The 23572-nt window shown below is 37.7% G+C and overlaps 1 protein-coding gene and 2 long non-coding RNA genes across 7 annotated transcripts in view; 1 reads left to right on the top strand and 2 right to left on the bottom strand.

Moving 5' to 3' along the window:
- Window positions 1–136: 136 nt before the first annotated feature.
- Window positions 137–23572, bottom strand: part of LOC309484511 — a 66130-nt gene continuing 42694 nt past the window's right edge. For all 4 annotated transcript variants that reach the window (XR_014200870.1, XR_014200871.1, XR_014200872.1 and 1 more), the window contains exon 5: window positions 137–264. This is a non-coding gene — a long non-coding RNA (uncharacterized lncRNA). The remainder of the gene's footprint in view (window positions 265–23572) is intronic.
- On the top strand, window positions 2517–3418 carry LOC309483682. The gene is made up of 3 exons (XR_014200621.1): window positions 2517–2782; window positions 2881–2975; window positions 3142–3418. It is a non-coding gene; the product is annotated as an uncharacterized lncRNA (long non-coding RNA).
- LOC309484465 (1-phosphatidylinositol phosphodiesterase-like) overlaps window positions 4448–23572 on the bottom strand; it is a 41214-nt gene continuing 22089 nt past the window's right edge. The window contains exons 1-3 of one of the 2 annotated variants that reach the window (XM_082150822.1): window positions 17385–17432; window positions 17154–17206; window positions 4448–6009 (exon numbers count right to left, since the gene is read on the bottom strand). In XM_082150822.1, coding sequence (XP_082006948.1) covers window positions 5187–6009; window positions 17154–17203 — 873 coding nt within the window. In that variant the 5' untranslated portion in view covers window positions 17204–17206; window positions 17385–17432 and the 3' untranslated portion in view covers window positions 4448–5186. Of the gene's footprint in view, window positions 6010–17153; window positions 17207–17384; window positions 17433–23572 lie in introns of those variants that run through there. The other variant, XM_082150823.1, reaches the window with a different exon arrangement.

The raw sequence follows: 23572 nt of genomic DNA, 5'->3' as shown, positions 1-23572 counted from the left end.
TAAAAATCATGAAAGCCAGTGCATGAAGACATTTGCTTAAAATGAAGCCTAAAAAGTGCCCCTTTTTTTCTAAAAGTAATTTTTTTTTGTTTTAAAAGAAAAGGTAAGAATAAAGACGTAGATTTATGATTTGGTATTGCAGATGGTGACATCATTTTACTATTAAAATGAGAGACAAAATGCCATTCCATTACAAGCAAAAAGATTAACTTTGATTATTTTGTGTGTTCATCTTGTCTTGTGAAGTTCTGGATCCTCCACCGACTGCAAAACCACAAACAAACATGAACACACACAGCAGCTCTCAGAATCACTCATGATCACAGTGGATTTGACTGATTGTGGTGATGATGATGATGATACAGTACCTTTGCATCTTCATCCTTCTTGCACAAAGCTTTCCCAGTACACAGAAACTATCATCTAGTCCTCTGAAGGCCATCCAGCTGCACCAAGAACTTTGACAGAATTGGCAGTTTATGAATTCAAAACAAAAAAAAAGAAAAAAAAAAGAAAAGAAGGGAAATAAATGGCCATGAAATATGCGTATACTGTGGAGGAATTGTTTTTTTAATATGATTATTAATCAATCATTTTTCTTTTGAAGTTTATATACAATTGTATAGGATTTCTCGTTAAAACAAATATCTTAAAACAAATATTTGTAACTTTGATCATTTTAAGATATATCTTTTGAAAAATATCAAAACTGACCATGTGCATCATTTTTGCATTGCACAAACACAGTCAATGGAACGTAGGCCCAAATGAACACTGTAAAAAATGTCTAACCTCTCCAAGTCAAAATTTTCTAGTGACTGGTCACATCTACATTTTTTAATTAGCCCAAGTGCAATTCTTGTTGCAATAGTCTGTTAACATTGGCTCAATTAGAAATAATAAGTCAGACTAATTGAAAAATGTAGATGTTATCAGTCACTAGAAATTTTGGACTTGGGGATGTAATTTTTTTTTACAGTGAAGGTTTTCAGGTAAAATTTTAACTTTTGTTGTTTTTGTGAAGAAATTATGAATAAAAACATTAATCAAATGTAACATTTTAAAATATGACCAATATCAAAATACATTGCTAAAAATAAAAAATGAATCACCAATTAATCAAAATCTAAACTTCTAGTTGTTGAGCCATAGATGTTTTGCCCATGCCTGTTTTATTTTTATTTTTACCCAAAAATGAAACTTCTTTCATCATTTACTCATGCTGTTGTTCCAAACCCAAGACAACAAAGAATTGTTATTATTGAAATAACATAACACACCTGAAATATTGCTTTTATATCATTTGTCGGTTTAAAAATGATCAATTGTCTGATGAAAGCAACGAGAACATTAATTTCTTGATAAACCCATGGGAAAAAAGTAAAGAATGAAAAATCTTATGACATTAGGAAAATGTGCCGTCACATTACATCGCTAAAAATCATTTAGTAGCCTTACCTTTCCTTGTTTTTGAATAAATAAATAAAATTGTATAAAATACTTTTTAGAGTTTTTCTCAATCTTTTCCACTGGGCAAATAGTATTTTTAATTGCTTTATATTTTTAATGGAAACAGACCTCAGACCATGAGTTCTGCTATTATCATGCACTTAGCAATCCTCGCTGTAAAACATTAAAACACAGCATGCCACCGGAAAAGTGTTCAAAAGCATAACATCCACTAAATATTTATATTTATTAGAATATAAAAAATGTTTTAACTTCTCGGTAATGATTTCGCAACCCAGGCTCATTGGAAATACGTTACTCTGACTGAATGGCATATTTAATCTAAATGTGTATCAGATGTAAAACATAGTTTAAATTATTATTGTATTCGTTTAAACTGTTATTGTGAACATGTAGCCTAGGCTATAGGCTACTGTATTTGCGCGTGCTGGTTTGTATATTATATCTGACGTCACACAGTAAGTATGCAGTATGATCAGAGTATGATAGAGATAGTCGGTCGGTTGGATTGTAATTATGAGCGGCACGTTTCTCCAGATTGTGCGTAAATGAGAAGAGTAAGTATATCTGCTCCATTACTCGTGATATTGTATTTCTTTGTCAAACCAGCTGTTATTTCTGCTATTTGATGTGGATGAGAGTTAGGAGTTTAAGGGTCGCTACACGACCGTTGTGCTAATTATATCCACGTTTGTACGCTTCGGCTCACCTGACTCAGTACGTCGGGTCAAAATATGTCACATCGTGTTTAGACATGTTTATACTTTACTACTTGTTGTTAGGATTGTTCAGTACGGTACTTTGTGGATGAGTAAAATAAGAAGTAAGTTAAGTGGTGTTAAATATTATTATCTGGACCGCTATCGAGGCTTCTCTATCAAGGCTTTGCTAGCTCGAACGGAACATAGCATCCGGTCAGGGGTTTTCGCTATTTATTTTACAGTGTAGCCAGGTCAGTAGAGGGCGCTGCTGAGGGTATCAGTAGAGGGTGTAAGTTCCCTTTAAATATGTCACTTCCTGTTGGGTGGAATGGGTGGAATGGCTGCAGTGTTTGAATTGTTTGGCATGGTCGGTCGCTGGAAGAACAAGCTCTGTTGGTTTGTTTAGACGTGTGGTCTAAATACCTTAATGCTGAGAAGGTTTGACTGGATGAGTGGTGGACACTGGGTTACCATTGCAGTACACTGCACAGAATTTACCGTAAAGGCCCTCACATTGGCTATGTTGAGTGGGATGAGCAATGAATATGAATGATTGTACTTCCTGTGGTTTCTGAAATCAGCCAAAAAGCAATTATTGCAGCACACTGCACGTAAGTGTTCATCCTTTATCAAAACAGGTTGTTTTATTGTCCGAAATGAGCGGTGAAATACCTTTTTGTATGTATTAAAATAAATAAATACTTTTTAGAGAAGTTTCCTTAAAGGCCCTCATATTGGCTATGCTGAACGAGATGAGCAGTGGATATTAACGACGGTTGTACTTCCTGTGGCGTCTGAAATAAGGTATCTATTTATTCATGTAATTCTGGAATAGCTAGCATATTTTAACATTGATTGACTTTGTAATAGATGTACGGGCCGTGGTCTCTAGTTGGAACTAATGTTATGTCTAGAGATAATACTTGTATGTTTTAATAAGAATGTGTTTTTGCCTTGTTTTTCTTTATAGAATTCGATCCATCCAGTGCAAATGACCACTGTTTTTCCCTACCTTTATTTTTCAGTTTCTTAATAGGATTATGGTATTGTAATCGGTTTATTTTGTTTATTTGTTTGTTTGTTGGCCCAAAAATTTATCCGTTGTATTTTCTTTATGGTTTATTTTGTGAACTCCAAGCTAGGTCATTTCCAACAGCTTCCAACAGAGTAACTAGTGGGGGAAGATACTCATTTTGATTTATACACCCATGTGGTGTGGAAAGTTTGGTGTGTATTTGTGCACGCAGTGTGCGGTGTAGAAAGTTTGTAATTTTCTTTTTGGGGGTGTATTGTATTTATTTATTTGTTTTGTATATTTTCTTTTTTTGAAGTATTGTTACCCCACATAGTCTCTTCTACTGCCACCCTGTATTACTAAATGTGGCTAGCTTGTGAAAGAAATCGAATGAGACCAGAATCCATGTATTTAATAAAAGCGATGTATTAATTTTTATAGCAGTCTTGCCTTAAGTTTATTCATTTAATTGGATAGCCTAGTGGGAAATCCCTCTATTGACTTGGGGACTCCTACCCAAACAAAATTTGAGTGGAGTAGTCAAAATCAGTAACAAAACACCTCTTTTGCCTTGTCACAACAGTCTATGGGTTTTCGCAATAAAAGCATCCAGCCGTTTAGTTAGTTGGAGGCTTTAAAGCGTATCATAGATGACAGGAAGTGCTGTCTACGTTAGTGGTAACTTAACGCATGGTAGAAAATCTGAGAAACCCAAATCCTTTCTCTCTGCTTACATTATTAGAGTTTAAGAGATATATAGTCATATTCTGACTATTGTTTATTTGATGTTTGGTAATGTATATTAATGCTTAAGGAGGCATGAGTGTGTGCATATGTTTCCTTTATTCATTTGTATTTTGTTTCTCTCAATAGAAACCACACTCAGAATTACACTCACCCTCAAACTCACTCACATAAGAAAAGAAAAAAAATAGAATAAAGAACTCTCTCTCAGCTTTTCATTTCATGCTCTGGAATATTTGGCCTTAAGTGGTGTTCTGGCCGACACACCTGAGCGAACCTGGTGATAAACCCAGAATTAGCACCCAGACTGAGCGTCTAGCCTACCCATTATGGTTTTCCTTCATCTGCCGTCAGTCCCTCAGCTCACCATCGGTGTCTCCAAACTGCTCCGTCTCCAGAGTCAGAGTTTGCGCGCAGTTCCCGTCAAGTTTGTTTTTTAGAAACTTATGCGTCGGAAGTGAAGTACGCCTCTTAAAGGAGCTGTATGTAAGAAATGTATTTCAATGAATCATAAAATGGCCCATATGTCACTAGACATTAAGAAATCATGTTCATTTCAAATACTTATATCACTGACAACAGTAGTCCGGCCAGGATATTGTCATTTAAAAAGTGAAGTTGCAGCCCTCAACTGATGGCTACTTGTGTTTTGGCCTGAAGCTCCACCCTCCACCTATCTACCAATCACGAAGTCAGTAGTGTTTTGGCATCGGGGTTGCCAGCTCTGCTCTAGTTACCACAGCTATAGCAGCCTACGTTCCTGCTGGATCCTGCAGCCTATCTGGCAACCTCGAGTCAGGGTGGAGGGGGAGGGGATACACCGCTCTACAGTAATTTGAAAGTGATTGCAGTACCAGTTTTGGCCTCAATCTTATATACGGCTCCTTTATTAAAATGATGGACAGGCAACATGGCTGATCTTGGAAAGGATAATGTTTTCACATGACTCAAAAAATCAGTTATGAGCATGAAAAGGCTATTTTTCTATTTTATTCAGTTCAGTTTAGTTTATTTATCCCTTAGGAAATTAGTTTTCAGCTGAGCTGCTTTTGTCAAGACATGGATTAAAAGTTAAAAGAAAAAAGCTCCCCAACAAGAAAAACAGATCAGAAAATATAGTCAGACAACAAGGCAGTTATTACAATGCTTTGTCTTTGACAACAGAATATACACTTCTGTCCCACTATTATATGCTAAATTACCAAATGTATAGGCTACTGTAATGTAAAAATGTAATACCTATCAGACTTAAATACCTACTTATTAAAATTGATGACCATTTGTATCAAATCAAAGCCTGGGAAGTCCATGGCTATAATTCCAAAACAACCCTTGAAATTCTGTTTAAAAGCGCCTTCGAGATTATTATATAGCCACGGGTTGATTTGTTTTGCCACATTTTTGGGGGTTTCGAGTAGCCGACCTACAGGCCAGCCTGTGCCGCTTGAATAGTTCAAAACAGCAGTATTAACTTTACATGCTTCTAAAGCCTCATTCAGATGGGCAATAATTTTATCTTTCTTATTGTTCATATTTTTTACTTTATAGTCACCTTTTACATCAGTTTCATGTAGAGGAAGACCCAGACGAAAGGTGTTTTTCTGAATGAAAACTATTTTCCCTCTTACATCTTTCATTCTTGGTATTTGGTTATAAACCCAACTTTTAGGATTCTGTTTAAGTTGGGATATAACCTGATTCGGAAATTCATCGTTATGCTTAACTCTAACCAGCACTGTCTCAGTTTGGTATATAGATAAAAAATTATTTATTTCATTTAAAACATCGTTGAATGTTGTATGTTGGGACATCGGTCCATGCACAACTTTCAGATTGTCCCCAGACACTCTCAAGTCGATGTAGCGTATCCCGGCCTTTAGCTGGTCCCCTAGTGACCATGCCTGACATTCTGCTGCTACTCCTCCATGAAGAGCCAAGGAGTCATGGGTACCAGGAATAGTGAGGGTAGAAATGAACTTTTCATTATCCAGAGTTTCCATCCAGCCAATTTTATAATTTGCAGGGAGATTGAGTGTTTTCCCATCATTAAACACTTCTTGTTGACAACTCTTGTGCAGTCTGTGGAACAGAATCAGAACATCATGTCAACAATACTTGACATAAAAGTCAGCTCATATCATAATACATACGACTAGTTGTTGGAGATTAAGATTTATTTAGATGGAGATTTATTATTCATTATTCATAGATCCGCTGCATATGTTTTTAAGGCAAACATTATTTCAGAATGTTTACTATTTCCACAGAGACACTTCAATCGTATCACGTGACACCGCAGCCACAATAGCGCTGTATGACTGATATCAGGTTTTTATTTATTTATTATTATTTTATTATTATAATAATTTTTTAATCAAAACATTCACAAAATTGGGAACTGGATATGTGTATATATATATATATATATATATATGTATGTATGTATTTTGTCTTTTGAACATATTTATAATGATTACGTTATCAGTGCTCGGGCCGTTACACACCGGTACGCATTACAGGTGTTGTTCTGAGTTTTAACTTTTTGTTAAACGTTTTAACTGAGGTTTAACGGCCAAATTATTACCTCCCTGCTGGTTGCTTAAAGTACCGGCAAAAGTTTGGACACTACTATTTTTAATGTTTTTGAAAGAAGCCCTATATGCTCATCAAGGCTGCATTAATTTGATCTAAAATACAGAAAAAAACTGTAATATTGAAATATGAATACAATTTGAAATAATGGTTTTCTATTATAATATACTTATAACCTTTGATACTTTTTCCAGGATTCTGAGTAAAAAAAAAAAAAAGAAAAAAAAAAGAACATCATTTATTTAAAATATAAATATTTTGTACCAATATACCGTTTAAATGTATGGGGTCAGTAATATTCTTTCTTTTTTTTAAAGAAATGAATAGGAAGGATACTTTTATTCAGCAAGGATGTGCTAAATTGATCAAAAGTGACAGTAAAGACTTATAAAAGAATTTCTATTTTAATTAAATACTGTTCTTTTTAACTATTTATTCATCAATGAGTCTTGAAAAAAGTGTCACAGGTTTAAAAAAAAAACCCTGTTTCTAACATTGATAATAAATCAGCATATTAATGATTTCTGAAAAATCATGTGACACTGAAGACTGGAGTAATGGCTGTCGAAAATCCAGCTTTGTATCACAGAAATAAATTATATATTTTTTAAGTATATTAAAATAGAAAACCATTATTTTAAATTGTAATAATATTTTTCTGTATTTTTGATAAAATAAATGCAGGCTTGATGCGCATAAGAGACTTCTTTAAAAAAATATATTAATGTGTTAAAAAAAATTTGAACAGTATAGGCTACTGTAGCCTATTATTATACCATTGCTGCATAGTTATGTAAACTTATGACTAAAGTGTAAATGTACCAAAAATCATCGCAATTTCAGGACTCACAGGACAAAAATTTTGCGGATTCACTCCCACATTTAAATGCAGTTAAATCATTCTTTATAATTTACAGTGTGAACGTAACCACTGGTCCTCTAGAAGCATGAAAAACATTGTCAATAGCGTCAATAGATTGTCAATAGCGCTCCCTTTAAGCCATCACTACTGCATTCTGCCCTCTCCCTAAAACTCTCGTCATAAACACTGAAGTTGTCCGCACTGCACAGTGAATCTCTTATTTATATCGCGTCTACTTTGTTGTTTATGAGGGGATTTGCGAAAGGATAAAGCTCGTGCTGATTCTGAACATACATTTTGAGCGAATTATCTGCATGGTGACTCTAAAACGCCTCTGATTTTCCACTGTGTTCATGCGCTTAATATGTACTAACATGTATACATGTCTGTGATTGGCTACAATGCTCAACGCTGAAACAATACAAGTAGTTTCGTTTCGTTTTTAAATAATATATTGTCTTCCAGTGCCCGGACTCGACTGTAGCCTACTCGGAAACTCGACTGTAGCCTACTCGGAAAGATTTAAAAACTCCTTTGTTAGAGGTTTTGACTGACAGCACACATTAATATTAAAGTCCCCTAGCAGAAGAATATTGCTATAATTAGTTACACATTCCCCCACAAAAGCAGCAAATTCATTTATAAAATCTTTCACTAGGCTACGTTCACACTGCAGGCTGAAACGATCCAATTCCGATTTTTTTGCCCCTATGCGACCGGTATCTGATCTTTTCATGACAGTCTGAACGACACAGATCCGATCTTTTCAAATGCGACCCAGGCCACTTGGGTATGTGGTCCCAAATCCGATACATATCCGATCTTTTGAAATGCGACTTCAGTCTGAACGGCCAGGTCGCATGTATCCGACCTGCACGTCATTGATACGCGACAAACATCATAAGTCTGCGTTGAAGTAGTCGTCGGTTTGAAAACGGACTGCATATTCGTCGAGCTGAGGTAAATCTGCCGAACGGATCGACCTCGACGAGCCCGTTAATAAAAAAAAAATTAAAAAAGCCCACGGCCATTATATATACGTTATGTTAACTTATTTGTGCTGAATCTGATATTAGATAGGTCAGCGGCTGCTGTCTGGCTCTTGTGTTACGGTCGCTGCGCGCGCTCGTGTGTGTGTGTGTGTGTGAGAGAATCACAGTTAAAGTTTAGCTACTTCCGCAAACAACAAGTGACGTCGTTGACCGTTGAGTACTCTTCTGCGCATGCGGGTCACTTCTGGGTCATTTCACGTTCACACAGGAGATCACAAAAGGTCGCATTTAATTGGAAATGTGAACGGCCTTGCAAAAAAATCGAATTTTTTCAAAAAATCGGAATTGAGCATTAAGCCCTGCAGTGTGAACGTAGGTGAGGGGGCCGATACACCAGCGCTAACAAAACAGGATCATCAAATTCCACTCGCAACAGCTGTGCTTCAAAGCTACTGTAAATTGTAGACGGAACAGAACGACAGTAGCTACTAAACCTTTTTTTTATTTTTTTTTTATTACCGCTAGACCACCCCCACGGCCAGAAGAGCGGGGGGAGTTAAAAAATGTGCAGCCTGCCGGAATCAACTCAGCAAAAGGACTCAAATCACCAACCTTCATCCAAGTTTCTGTGATGCACATAAAATCCAATGCGTGGGTAGTAAAAAAGTCATTTAAAATGAACGTTTTATTGACCTTCGCCAGGAGAATGGAGACTCAATCCGGAAGTAGTTCAGATGGTTTGGCGACGATCTCTTTGCCTCAGAGACCTCAACCCAATGCCCCCTGTTGTTCTCCTGGACAGAGAAGTCCAGCCTGTTGGGTCAGGTCTTCTACTCTATGCATTTCCCCCTAACCCCTTAATTCTGCCAACTCTCCACAGAATTCTTCAAGGACACCACAGGATGCTCCTAGTGGCACCAAACTGGCCAGGCAGACCTTGGTTCCCAATGTTTTCAGGCTTTTCAATAGGGGGGCCTGGAGCATACCAGGAGACAGGACCTGCTCATTCAGTTACAGGGGAAGATTTGGAACCCAAGCCCAGATTGGCTACAGCTCTGTGTCTGGCCGCTGAGGAGCCAGAATTACTGTTGAAGTCTTGTGATGTTAAGGTGCAAAACACAATCCTGAATTCTAGAGCACCTTCCACCAGGAATATCTATGCTTGTAGGTGGAAGCTTTTCACTGATTGGTGTACACCAAGAAGGTTGGTCTCAGAGCACTGCCCAGTGCCAATGGTGTTATGTTTTCTGCTGTCCCTGCTAGACAATAAGAGGGCTCCCGCTACCCTAAAGGTATATGTGGCCACAATTTCTACCCTGCATGTAAAGGTAAATGATCAATCACTAAGGTCACATATTCTAATCACCCGCTTTCTGAAAGGTGCTCAGCGATTGCACCCTCATGGTACCTCAGTCTGGTTTTAAGAACACTTACACAACACCCCTGTGAGCCAATGGAGCATTGTGGCCTGAAGTGGCTTTCAATAAAGACTGCATTCCTTTTGGCAATAACGTCAGCCAAACATGTTGGTGAGCTCCACGCATTGTCAACCAATACGTCCTGTATGCGTTGGACTGTGGATGGAACAATGGTGACATTGTGGCCTAACCCCTCATTCCCTGGCTGGCCTGGCTCCTGTTTACCACAGCAGCATTCCAGTCAAAACTATTGACTTTCATGTGACTTCAACCTTTGAATATTTAATTCTCAAAGTTTCTGGTACATCTCCAATGCTCTTGATCCTCCTGTATCGTCCACCTAAATCTTTCTCAAATTTCTTCAGTGAACTGCATGAACTGTTAACCCTTTCCTCTGCCTTATCCCCATGTGTTATATTACTTGGTGATTTCAACATACATATTGATACTGTTTGTGCAGAATCGCGTGAACTCTTGCCAGTGTTTGAATGTTTCAATCTTGTACAAAATGTCGATTTTGTTACACACTCAAAAGGTCACACACTGGATCTTGTCTGCACTTCTGTTCTACACAATGTTTCCATGCTTGGTTCTCAAATTGGACTGTCTGATCACCTCCTCATTGAACTAACATTAAACTTTGAAATGCCTCTTCTCCGCCTCAGGGTGAAATCCACTATAGCCTACCGTAACGTCAATTCTGTTAATCCTCTACTGTTTTCTGAATCTGTACAAACTCATCTCTCTGATATTACTGAACACACTAGATCTCTCGATATCCTTACCAAATATAATACCTGTATTTCCACTGCCCTTGATTTACATGCACCTCTTAAAAGTAGAGTTGTACCTTCTACACACACGTCTCCCTGGTTTACCCCTGCACTTCGCAATCTAAAAACAGCTGGTCGTCTTCTTGAACGCCTTTACAAGAAAACTTGTTTGACTGTTCACCTTACTGCTTACACTGACCATATCCAGTTGTACAAATCTGCTATAGACACTGCACGCTCTAGCTACTACTCTACTATTATTAATAATGCATTTATATTAACCCAAAGCACTTTTTTCTGTAGTCAGTAAACTCACCAACTCTCCAGCACCTGTCATAAGTAACTCAGCAGACCTCTGTGAGTCATTCCTGCATTTCTTTCAAAATAAAATTGATAACGTTCATAATCATTTCCCTTCCATGATCTCTCCTGTTTCCACACACGACTTCCCCACTGCTTTTACACCTGGTACTCTCACTGATTTTGCCACCCCAACCCTTGCTTATATCTCTGAGCTAATCAACAAAGCGAACGCATCTTCCTGTCATCTTGATCCTGCTCCTACTACTTTACTTAAAAAATGTGCAACTGTTATTTCACTGCCGATTTCACTTCTCATCTCCCAACTACTAAGTACTGGTGTTGTTCCTCTGGAATTAAAAACTGCTGCTGTCACTCCTGTCCTAAAGAAACCTGTCCTCGACCCCTCTGACATGGCCAACTACAGACCAATCTCAAATCTACCATTTCTTTCGAAACTGCTTGAGAAAGTGGTCACTGCTCAGATTCAAACACATTTGTCATCTAACAACCACTATGAATGTTTTCAATCCGGTTTTTGCACCGTCCACAGCACTGAGTCAGCACTTCTTAGGGTTGTCAATGATCTCCTTATGGCCACTGACTCCGGCTCCACCAGTATTCTAATTCTTCTAGATATTTCCTCTGCATTCGACACAATCTCTCACAGTATTCTCATCTCACGACTCTCTGCTCTTGGTATTTCTGGAACTGCCCTATCCTGGTTCACCTCCTACCTGTCTGGTCGCCAGCATTACATCTCTATCCGCCAGGCTAAGTCCACTACTGCCTCTGTCCCACACGGTGTTCCCCAGGGTTCTGCTCTTGGGCCTCTCCTCTTCATCATCTACATGCTCCCACTAGGTAACATCATCCTGGCTTTAACTTCCATTGCTACGCAGACGACACCCAACTATGCATCCATTCTCAACACAATGCTCCTTTCCCCTCAAATTCCATATCAGCTTGTATTGATCATACAAATGCTTGGATGACCAGTAATTTTCTCAAACTCAACACTGATAAAACAGATCTACTTCTTATTGGTTCACCTCAAATAACATCCCGTTTCTGTGTTGACAATGTTAACATTGCTGGAGTTTTGGTTCAACCTTCCACCACTGTCAAAAACCTTACTATAATCTTTGATTCCTCTCTTTCCTTCCTTCCACACATCTCCTCGCTCACTAAGTCTGCCTTCTTTCACCTACGCAATATTGCTCGCTTACGTCCATTTCTGAATATCATTGATGCTGAAACTCTGGTTCACGCTTTCATCACTTCACGGCTTGACTACTGCAATTCTCTCTTCTATGGCTTACCCAATACATCTATAAATAAGATCCAATATATTCAGAACTCCGCAGCTAGGGTCCTCACTTACACAAAGAAATCTTCTCACATTACTCTGATTTTACACAGACTTCATTGGCTACCGGTACGCTTTCGTATTCAATACAAGATACTCCTTATCACATTCAAAGCACTCCATGGTCAAACCAACTTAAAACATATCTTTTTGCTACTTGTTTTCCTGACCCCTGACTTTATGATCTGATTTCTATGTTTATGTACCACTATCTATTATGTTATCCATCTCAGTTTATTTGTATTGTTTCATGTCTTGTTTCTATGTCATGTATATTGTACTTTATTGTAAAGCGACCTTGAGTTTCCTGAAAGGCGCTATATAAAATAAACCCATTATTATTATTATTATTATTCCTGCCCAAAAGGCTCTCAACATGAATTAGGAATCAACCAATTGAGTTGGTAGCACTTAATCGTTCTGTGACACAAGATGGCAATCCAACTGAACAATTATGCCCAGTGCGAGCCCTTCCGGGCTATCTGAGTGCCACAGAAAAACTGCAACAGTCAGACCAACTCTATCTCTGCTATGGCAGGCCACGAAAAGGGCAGCCTCTGTCAAAACCAAGACAGTAATATAGTGTCAGCCCAGATCCGGGCCACATCTGGTACATGTGGATTCAACTGGGCCGACACTATGTTGCTGTCTGGGAACAGAGGTTGTCACACTGGGTGGTGGAGGTCAGTGTCCAGGCATATAAGGCCAACAACCTGACATTGCCACCCGGCATACAATGCCATTTGACGAGAAGTATCTCAACATCTTGGGCAGCATTAAAAGGTGTCCCTCTAATGGACATTTGTACAGCGGCTAATTGGTCATCCACTGATACCTTTTCCAGATACTACAGAGTTAATGTGGCAGCCCCTGGTGCTATGGAAGCGGCAGTCCTGTTGGGACCCTCAACTTCGGCTTAAGGTTAGGAGTAGCCTCCTCGTGACCTTGTTGTTATGACCCATCCAGTGGGAAGCTCTGCCTCTGACGGTCAGTTAGAACGAAATAGAGCGAAAGTTACATTTGTAGCTACAGTTCTATGAGTTTTGGATGACCGCCAGAGCACCCTGTCACTCGGAGTCTCGCAAGAAGATTCTATAGAGACAGTTTGCAGGATGTCATGGGTTTAAATAGAGTAAACGTAAATGATCATGTGATGTCTTTGTTGTTATTAGACTTGACCTGAGTAAGAGAGATAATTTTCAGTGGGAAGCATTGCCTCTGGCGGTCATCCAGAACTCATAGAGCCATAGTTACGTACGTAACTCTCGTTTTGACGCCTTGGGAGTGAGAATGAGTTGGTGTTTGCCAGTGCGCTCCAAAAGTGTGATAAGATTTGCACGAGACGTTCCTATCGCAAAGCTGAAGATAAAGTGTAGGCCTATACCACTTCAATTCCACTTCTGTGCAAGAACCTCCTTTAAGCATGCGTAATGTTTCAGATAGTATGTCAAGTGTAAACACATGAATCGGATATGGGTCACAATTGAAAGAACGTGTAAACGGACGGTCAAAAAAATTGGATATAGGCAACAAATCAGAATTGGGCATCAAAACCTGCAGTGTTGTATCATTTCTTCCGATTCTGCCCTCTGTAACCGGTAGGCGTGGCTTGAGAGCGGCCTTGTAGGGCAGCGAAGCAAGTGCATTCTGGGAGTTGTTGTCTTTTATCCACATGAGTCTTTTCTCAGTCTAGAAGGCACCAACTTCTAAAATAATTTTACATTTCTACTACATAAATGACCCAATTTAAATACACGTTAATATTTCCAGCGGTGAAATATCCCTTTAACATTGGCCTAAGTTGTCACCAACGGTTGCAAGGAACATACGATAAAGATGAAGTATAACTTCTTTAATAATCCACTCAGAAGGCAATACAAACAAGATGAGCAAAAGAAGACAACCGCTATGTAGAAAGTCGGAAACGTGATCAGACAATGAATGAACAAACACAGCAACTTAAATAGCAAGTTAAACGAGAGTAATTAATGACACAGCTGAACTGAAAACTAATTATAACTGAACAAAGGAAGACAGGAAACTGGTGGAAATACTTAAAGTTCATGATGGTGAAACTAACCCTGCATCTCAATGTCCATACTATCCATAAACAGTATGAGAGATTAAAATAAGTGTGTGTCCCAAAGCATAGCATGTTGAAACGAGTATGCCAGAAGTCCCCGGATGGTTTACCATTTCCAGTGGATTTTCAAAGTGTGGATTCGTGCTCAATATAACAGCTAATATTGCCCACAACCCATTGCAAGTTGGAGGAGGATCCAGTTCAGAACTACAAACACGAGTAAAACATTTTCAGAAAACTACAAAACATGGTGGATATGCCCGACGACGGTGAGAGGTTTAGATAAAAGTTTGAGTGACTAATCAAAGTTTAACCTGAAATATATATATAATATTTAATGTTATCCGTGTTATATTTCATCTGCAACAACAATGTGGACTTTTATAAAGATCTGTTTGGCCATTAACTTTTAAATGCATCATTATGCATTAATATGAGTCTCCGCATGAAAGACCCGCGACTGCAGATCAACGTGCTACTGCATTTCTCTCCGATATGGTAGGAGATGAGATGAAATGAAATGGGGAGGATTTTATCCTCTGAAAAGATGATTGACAGGCCAGTTTACTGTGACAGGATGCTACAGAGGGTGCTTCTCAATTCTTATTTGTGCATCCTCGTTTCCTTTCCTCACGTCTCACCCCCACCCCCTGTAGGATGCGAGGGAAGGCTGCAAGGAAAGAAAATGAGGATGGAGGAATCGAATGAAAGCTTTTTTATACATTGGAATTCTTGATCACTCGAGCGTCACTTCACCGCGTCATCAGCAGCTGCGCTCAAAGGATCTGCCCTTATGTTGTTAAAGTTTGGTTATTTAAGAAATTCATAATAAATAATAAAGCAAGATACCCTGTTGAAATATGTGAAATGTGTTCTTTATATAAACTGCAAAGGTAAAGTATAAATAAAAAATATTGTGACCGATGTGAAGAGGGAGGAGAATGTATATGTGCATCACGTTTAGTCGATAAAACTCTTCCGCAAAGGATACACCCGTGTATCCTCACTCGTGACTCCTCTGGAAGCCTCCTCACTCCTCGATCCTCGCCTCCTTTGCGTTGCAATGATGGATTTGAGATGTCCTTCAAGATGGCTATTGATCGGTTTCCGGGTCATAGGATGGAGGAGCGAGGAGACGAGGAGGGATATTGAGAAGCACCCATTGGTTTTGTTTCATGTCTGTCATGTGATCCCCTGTTCTTGTCATGTGATCCTGCCAAATGTTCCCTATGTGAATGTGTCATGTTGTCATTGGTTCATTGTTTCATTGTTCACAGGTATCCCTTGTCTAGTCATTAGTCTTGTGTATCGAAGCCCTCATGTTTGCCATGTGTCTTTGTCAAGTATTGTTTCACTGTAACCTCTGTGGGTAAGGTCATGTTTATGTTTTGAGTTCATGCCATGCCATGCCATGCCATGCCATGCCTTGCCTTTGTTATGTTTGATAAACTGCACTTGGGTTCTACAAACTTGCCTTCAGTGGACTTCATTTACACAGAGCAACCGTTAAAGACGCTTTTGTATGATGTGATAGTATGTCCCAAAGCTTGTCTACTCTTCTACTACAGGCTACACACTCAAAAGTATGTACTTTTTCTTCACAAAAAGAGTACATATAGGTAGTGATGGCAGTCTGACACTGAAGCTTTGATATGTGCTTCAATAGGGTGCGTGCACTAGATTGATTTCACTCGTCTTAAAGCCTCCTGTCCACTATCTAGCCGGGATAATTTAGATGCAGCCTTCGCACTTCACCAGGCGAGGTCGCTATTACTGAAGTAATGAACCCATTTTAAAATGGTTCAGTGCCACTATATATCACTATATATAGGCTAATTTTAGGACGTAGTATAAGTAGGTGAATTGAGACGCAGCATGTGAATATTCGTGACATATGGTCCTACCTGTTATTATATCCTTACTGTAACAAATGCTATAGTTAAACAATTACAAGAACAACTGGTTTTCCCTTTATTTTTAAAATGTGTCCATAATGACAGATTTTATAGGAAAAACCTGGCTTTCAGATATTTTCAAGAGATGACAAAAAAAATTAAAAATAATAGTAGCCATAAGAAATTAAGTAAAGTTAGTTTGAGTCCACTTTGTAAACAAGTAATTTTTTTATTACTTTAACTTAACTACATTTGCAAAAACAAACAAACAAACAAACAAACAAACAAACCTCATGAGGGAGCATGGGACCCTGCTAAATGTTTCAAACTTCAACCCCCCCCCCCTATTCCACCCCTATTTTCCCACTTTAGGAACTGCATGTTAGATGACCAGCTCCATCATGTTAGTTTACGCTGAAACTCATCAGAGTCTGTGGGATTTAGTCGGTCGGTGCTCGCAACAGCAAGATTATGCATTCAATTTACAGGGAATGCATGCATGCACTATTAAAATGTTGGCTTTAATGCACTGTGAGTTTGGAAAAGTGTCTTCCAAATAAATAAATGTAAATGCAACTTGAAATAACAGAATTGAGATAAACAAAAATGTTTTAGCTTTACTGTATGGGTCAGGAAGTCAAAAAAATCTAACAAAACAATACAAGCCACCAAAAAAATTAAATCAGTACAATCCACATTTTTTCTTCCAAAAGATTTATATCAAAGAAAAAAATAATATGAAAACAATGTAAGAAATAAGGGTAAATGCACAAGATTCTGAAAACAAGCAGAGATGAGACCTATAGATTTATATAAATTTCATTAATCAGTCATTTGACGATCATGGTTTTCTTTTTTAACTGTCCAAAGCCTTCACCCATTTTGGCAAAAAATTAATAAATAAAATAAAATACATTTAAATTGTGATTTCATACTCACAGCAGCAACAGGATGCACAGAATTTTCCCAGGAATTCCCATCTTCTTCATTGTCTAAGTTTAACACAGAATAAAAAAATAAATGCATTTATTTTTTACAAATATCATTTATTTTTGACAGATAAAATAAAAACTTATTACATTTAAGTTATTTCAATATTTGTTATGGCTTTAAATGTTTTTAACCTATTTAAACAATTGTTACTGGTTCATGAAAAAGATAAAATAATACCTCACACACTTCCTGATGGACCTCCAGAAACAAGTGCCGATCACAGCAGCGTTTTTAGATCTAGTACAGCTAGAGTTCTGTGGGCGCTTTAGGAAACTCATTGATATCATGTGATTGGCTATTGGCTTGATATATGTATTTGCATATACAGGTGCTGGTCATAAAATTTGAATATCATCAAAAAGTTGATTTATTTCAAGAATTCAACAGATGAAACTAATATATTATATAGATTCATTACATGCAAAGTGAGATATTTCAAGCCTTTATTTGTTAAAGACGCAGCGTCGCAGCACGCGTAGATATAGACGCAGCGTGCGCACATAGATGCAGCGTCTACCAGGACATTTCCAGAGCACTTCATGCTTCCTTCAGCAGACAAGCTTTATGGAGATGCTGACTTCATTTTCCAGCAGGATTTGCACCTGCCCACACTGCCAGAAGAACCAAAACCTGGTTCAATGACCATGGTATCACTGTGGTATTACTGTGTGATTACATGTAATATTCTACTTTTCTGGGATTTTGATTTCGTGGGTTTCATAAGCTGTAAGCCATAATCATCAAAATTATAACAAATAAAGGCTTGAAATATCTCATTTTGCATGTAATGAGTCTATATAATATATTAATTTCACCTGTTAAGTTGAATTCTTGAAATAAATCAACTTTTTGATGATATTCAAATTTTATGACCAGCACCTGTAAAATGGCCCCATACATTTGGGCTGCGTTTCCCGAAACCTCCTTAACGCTACGTCGTTCTTAAGTTACACCTCAAGCTGTACCTTATCGTTATACGTGTTTCCCGAAACGTTCTTAGTTGAGTATAGGCTACCTTCTGTAAGTCATACGTTCGGAAGGTTGGTCTGGACCGCTCTTAGCTTTACCTTATCACTGTTGCTGATCTATACGGATATAATTCTGAAGTTTTAATACACCCAGAGAGTGTTCAGTTAGGCTAATTCAAGTGTTTTCATGCAAAGAATAAAATTGTCATTACACTGATTGTTGTTATATTTTTAATTATATTATTTTATTATTAATTTAATTTAATTAAAGAGCGCTTTTAAAGGCCAGTGAAAGCATATGCTACAGTCAGTATTTGCTACAGTCAGTTAAGTCCTATTCGGACGCTAATTGTTTCTCATGTCATGGGTTCATATATGGTATTTTAAACATTTACAGGGGTAAGTCGGTGATTTTAGTGCCGCCCGAATCCATAATATCAGTGTTTTTTTCTCACCCAACCCGCGTAAAAATCCCCGGCCAAATTAGTACTTACTGTTTTTTGACAAACAGGTCGTGTGGTGATTTAATTGCCGTCTGAATCCACATCTCTGAGTTTACAAGAAGAGATTCAAAATCCACTGTTTAAATCCTTTTTTATCACTGCTGAGCACCGTACGTTAGGATAGGATAGGATCGGGCATTTATATAGTGCTTTCACATGTACTACTGTACACCCAAAGCGCTTTTACAATCATATCAGGGGATCTCTCCTCAAGTATTTACAAGAACAATATTTCATCGCAGCTCCACCTCAGCGAACAAAAATGGGAAAGAGAAGAAAGCACGTAAAAATGTGAAATGGTTATTATGATATATTTTGTTGACATTACAAATGCAATTCAATTACACTGTCAAAGTGTTGAACATACATTAATATTATACTGATAACCAACTTTTAGTGATTTTAAAACACATTGAAATGACATTTCAAGTACACTTGAAGTGTTCTAATGGCATTATTATTGTGTGCTTCAAATAGGCTATAATAAAGTAATCTAATCTTTTTAAATAATGGCATTAATAAAAGCACACACCCCGGTATACCAGTAACTTGCTTATCAGGAGAACATCAGTGAGACAATGGGAACAGATATATGTCCATTGAATATAGGAACCACTTCAGACCGGATTCGGACCCGGGTCACTGCAACATGAGCGCTATCTATTTATAAGTTGCGCCACTACAGACATTCATCACACAAAACCATCCTTAACATTTCTCAACAATGTACTGCAGAACTGTCAGCTGCTCCAGATGTAAAACGCAATGAAATGATATGGCCGTTTGACGGTCTCGCATTACACTGACTGCGGAATTAAATGTGACGCATGAATTGAAATAATTGTAATATATTTTACGTTGTTACTTTTCATGCAATTAACGTTTCTGAATTTATATGACATTTGAACTTTTTGTGTATTTTTTGAGGAATGGTCAGGATAATTTTAATAATTCGATTAAAATTTCATCATATTTTGACAGCCCAGTGGGCTGCAGACCACATTTCAAAGTGCAATGGTCAAAGTACCATTAATGGGAAAAGTGTATTAGTACAGTATAGGTGCATTGGAGTGTATTATGTAATACACCAAAGTAATACAACTTTTTTTCACCATTTCAAACTCACTATATTGTTTCTTTATTTCATATTACATATCTTTAATTTTGTAACTATGTTCCATTTGTGTGCTTTGCAACCATGCAAAATTGTGAAAAGTGCTATATACATTTGAATTGAGTCAAGCAATAGCCTACCTGATATTCAAAATGTGGGTATAGAAAGGTAAAGGTCATAATTATAAAACTTACTTTTTTTTGCAACTCAAAACACATTTCCTGAAAACGTTTATACTTTTTTTTATACTCAACAAGTAGAACTAAAATACAGTTCATTGTATTGTACATTTAATCATAACAGGTCAACAGAGGATTCAACAAAAAAATTTATTGCTGAAGTAATACTTACATATTTAAAAAATTAAATAACTTCATTTGCAAATATGCGCTGTATAGGCAAAATTGTGTTAGGAAATTCTGCCCTTACAGCACAACAAACTTGTTTCAGTTCATACCTCACATTTTATCTGGTTTGTACAAAAGGAAAGTCCTGCAGTTTCTTCAAGGCATATCTTAGCTGACCAAACTTAGCTGACCAAATGTCTGCTCTCAAAGATATGACATGCAAAATCAAGGCAGTCAAACATACAAGATGCCTTTTATCATACCACTAGAACATGCACTAGACAGAAATGTCGTTGAACATGTTCAGATAGCATTCACAAATGTTCTTTTATCAGCATTTGGTGAAGGTTAGCTGTAAAAGGAGGTAAAAACTCAACTGTGGGTTCTATTGGATGAAATGGATTAAGTCGTCTAGTCACCTTCATTTATGTAAGTGTTAGACAGTATTCTAGGTTATTACGTGAGGAAGATTTTTGTCCAATAATTAGAATCTCAGTTTTTTTATTTAAAACTAGATGTACCGCATGGCGGTACAAAATATGACCGCCGCTCAGGCCTGCACTGGCTTTCCACAAAAATAAATGACGTGGAGCAATTTGGCTGTATTGCGTGTTTATGTATATACCTAAAAAAAGTAGTAGTATGTGCATGTCTGTCTGTGTGTGTGTGTGTGTATGTGTGTGTGTTTGTGTATGTGTGTGTCTGTGTGTGTCTGTGCGTGTATGTATGCGTGCGTACATGTGTGTGCGCGTGTGTGTTTGTGTGTGTGTGTCTGTGCATGTGGATTTGTATGTGTGTGTATGGGTGTGTGTCTGTGCGTGTGGATGTCAGTGTGTGTGCATGCTTGCATTTGTTTGTATTCCTGCATGTATGTGTGTGACAGTATCATCCTAAACCAGCAACCCTTCGCTCAACACCACCATCTACAGGCCGATGAGTGTACATTCACTAAATGTGCACATAAATGAATTTATTTTATACCCCCCCCATGGATGAAATTCTACGAAACTTAGCATACCCCCAGAGGATGTCAAGTTAATCATACACATGAAATATGGTGCAGTTCTGAACATCTCAACTGAAGATAGGGGCGATTAAAGCAGAATAATATTGCATTTTCATTTTTTATTGGAGGGGCGCAAATCACAAATGAGTGATTATGGGCTAGGTTGATGTGGGCCCTTAAGACCAACATACCATACAAATTTCTTCATCCTCGGTGCCACGGTTCAGGTAGTTATTTAGGAAAAACTGCATTTTTTGGGTTTGGGGGGGCCCAGCGTGGGGGGGGAGTGGCCCCCGGGGACCAAACGAAATTTTTCCGTAAAAGTCTAGTGGGGCTACATGCCCACCAAATTTCATGTTCCCCGGTGTTTCGGTGTCCCTGGTATCGTTGAAAAAAATATTTTTTTATAATAATGTTTTGTCAGCATTGCGATTCTCTTTATACACTCTTTAATAGACGTATTCACGTTTAAACAATTTAAACAACGTATTATTCAATGCTACTTCTGCATAGATTTATATATTAAGTTGCTCAAGCAAGTGGTAAAATATTTAACCATGTAGCCTATACTTATATTAAAATCGCAAACATTTTAAATTAAAACTTAAAATTGACAAAAACTATTTCGTGCCTTTTCTTTTGCATTTAAATTAGCAATTTTTTGTAATAAGACAAACATGTCTTATTGTATGTAAGACATACAATAAATCTTGCATGTCACAAAGAACTTGTTTTTCCACCTCATGAATGAGACGAGTGTTGTTCATTATGGTTGCATAAACCCTTGTTGTGTTGCCTTTCAATTAAAAGATTTTGAGTGTGCTTGTTGTTCATTTGTCTCAAAAGTATCATAAGGTTTGTTTGTCAGCGGTGCATTTGGCTGTTCATTAATGCTGTTGACATCAGTCAAAAAATGTAATCATCAGCAAATTAGGTGTTTTCACCAAAATCAGATGTTTAAAATTATTTATCTAAAAAAAAAAATATATAAAAAAAAAATAAAGAAATAAAGCCCAATTCCTAAAGGATATATTAGTGCTGGCTCTACACTCTAGTTGAGGTGGAACGAATAATTGATAAAACAATACATTGCAATATGGTTTCTTGCAATAAATGATCAGTACCCTGGAACTAATGCAGATTGCAGCTTGCTTTACTGTATACCAAAACAAGCATTTCGGTTCTTGAACAGCTAAGAGTCAGTTTAATCAACTCTAGTATGTTAAGTTTATGTTAAACTCTTGATGACTTTGATGAGATACACTGACCAGTCTGTAACTTGAAGGGGCGTAACTTGAAGTGGGCGTAACTTGAAGGGCGTAACTTGAAGTGGGCGTAACTTGAAGGGGTGTAACTTGAAGGGGGCGTAACTTAAGGGGCATAATTTGAAGTGGGCGTAACTTGAAGGGGCGTAACTTGAAGTGGGCGTAACATGGAGGGGCGTAACTTGAAGTGGGCGTAACTTGAAGTGGGCGTAACTTGAAGTGGGCGTAACTTGAAGGGGCGTAACTTGAAGGGGCGTAACTTGAAGGGGGCGTAACTTAAGGGGCATATTTTGAAGTGGGTGTAACTTGAAGGGGCGTAACTTGAAGTGGGCGTAACATGAAGGGGCGTAACTTGAAGTGGGCGTAACTTGAAGGGGCGTAACTTGAAGTGGGCGTAACTTGAAGGGGCGTAACTTGAAGTGGGCGTAACTTAAGGGGCGTAACTTGAAGGGGCCTAACTTGAAGTGGGCGTAACCTGAAGGGGCGTAACTTGAAGTGGGCGTAACTTAAGGGGCGTAACTTGAAGTGGGCGTAACCTGAAGGGGCGTAACTTGAAGTGGTTGTAACTTAAAGTCTTGCAGGCTGCAGACAGATTGGAGATACATCACATGTGACGTTTCCAAGTGGTCAAAATATCTTAAATATTTGAAGGGGCGTAACTTGAAGTGGGCGTAACTTAAGATAAAGATATAAATATATATAACACATTAATATATTATATAGACTATAGGCCTATAAGCTGTTTCAAAGGTGACCAAAAAAATCTAAATACATAACACTTCATTTCAATTTTTATTCATTAATAACACCAGGACAAAAAAAAATCATATAACAACTCAATAGAGAAAAATAAATTACAGTTGATTCAAAATTTGTAATAGTCTAATTGACTTGAATTTGTGAATTTAGACTTGAATAGTCAATATATTTTCCATGTTTGTACTGTATCTGTCTATGATATTAACTGAAAATTATAATACACTGTAAACAAGTCTCATCAAAGTGGTTTCCCATTTCATACGGATAAAGCTTTGCATTAACCAACTCTTAAATATCACATTCAATGTTATAGAAAATAATCTTCATGACAGAAATTCACAAATATAGCCTATACATTTGAGAACAGAAATGCATCACGTAACTGTAAAAGTAAATAAAAAAA

Source organism: Leuciscus leuciscus (genome assembly GCF_965113295.1).
Source record: "Leuciscus leuciscus genome assembly, chromosome: 20".
In the NCBI taxonomy this organism is placed as follows: domain Eukaryota; kingdom Metazoa; phylum Chordata; class Actinopteri; order Cypriniformes; family Leuciscidae; genus Leuciscus; species Leuciscus leuciscus.
The sequence above is the reverse complement of the archived record's forward strand: the minus strand, read 5'-3'. Positions and strand labels throughout refer to the sequence as shown.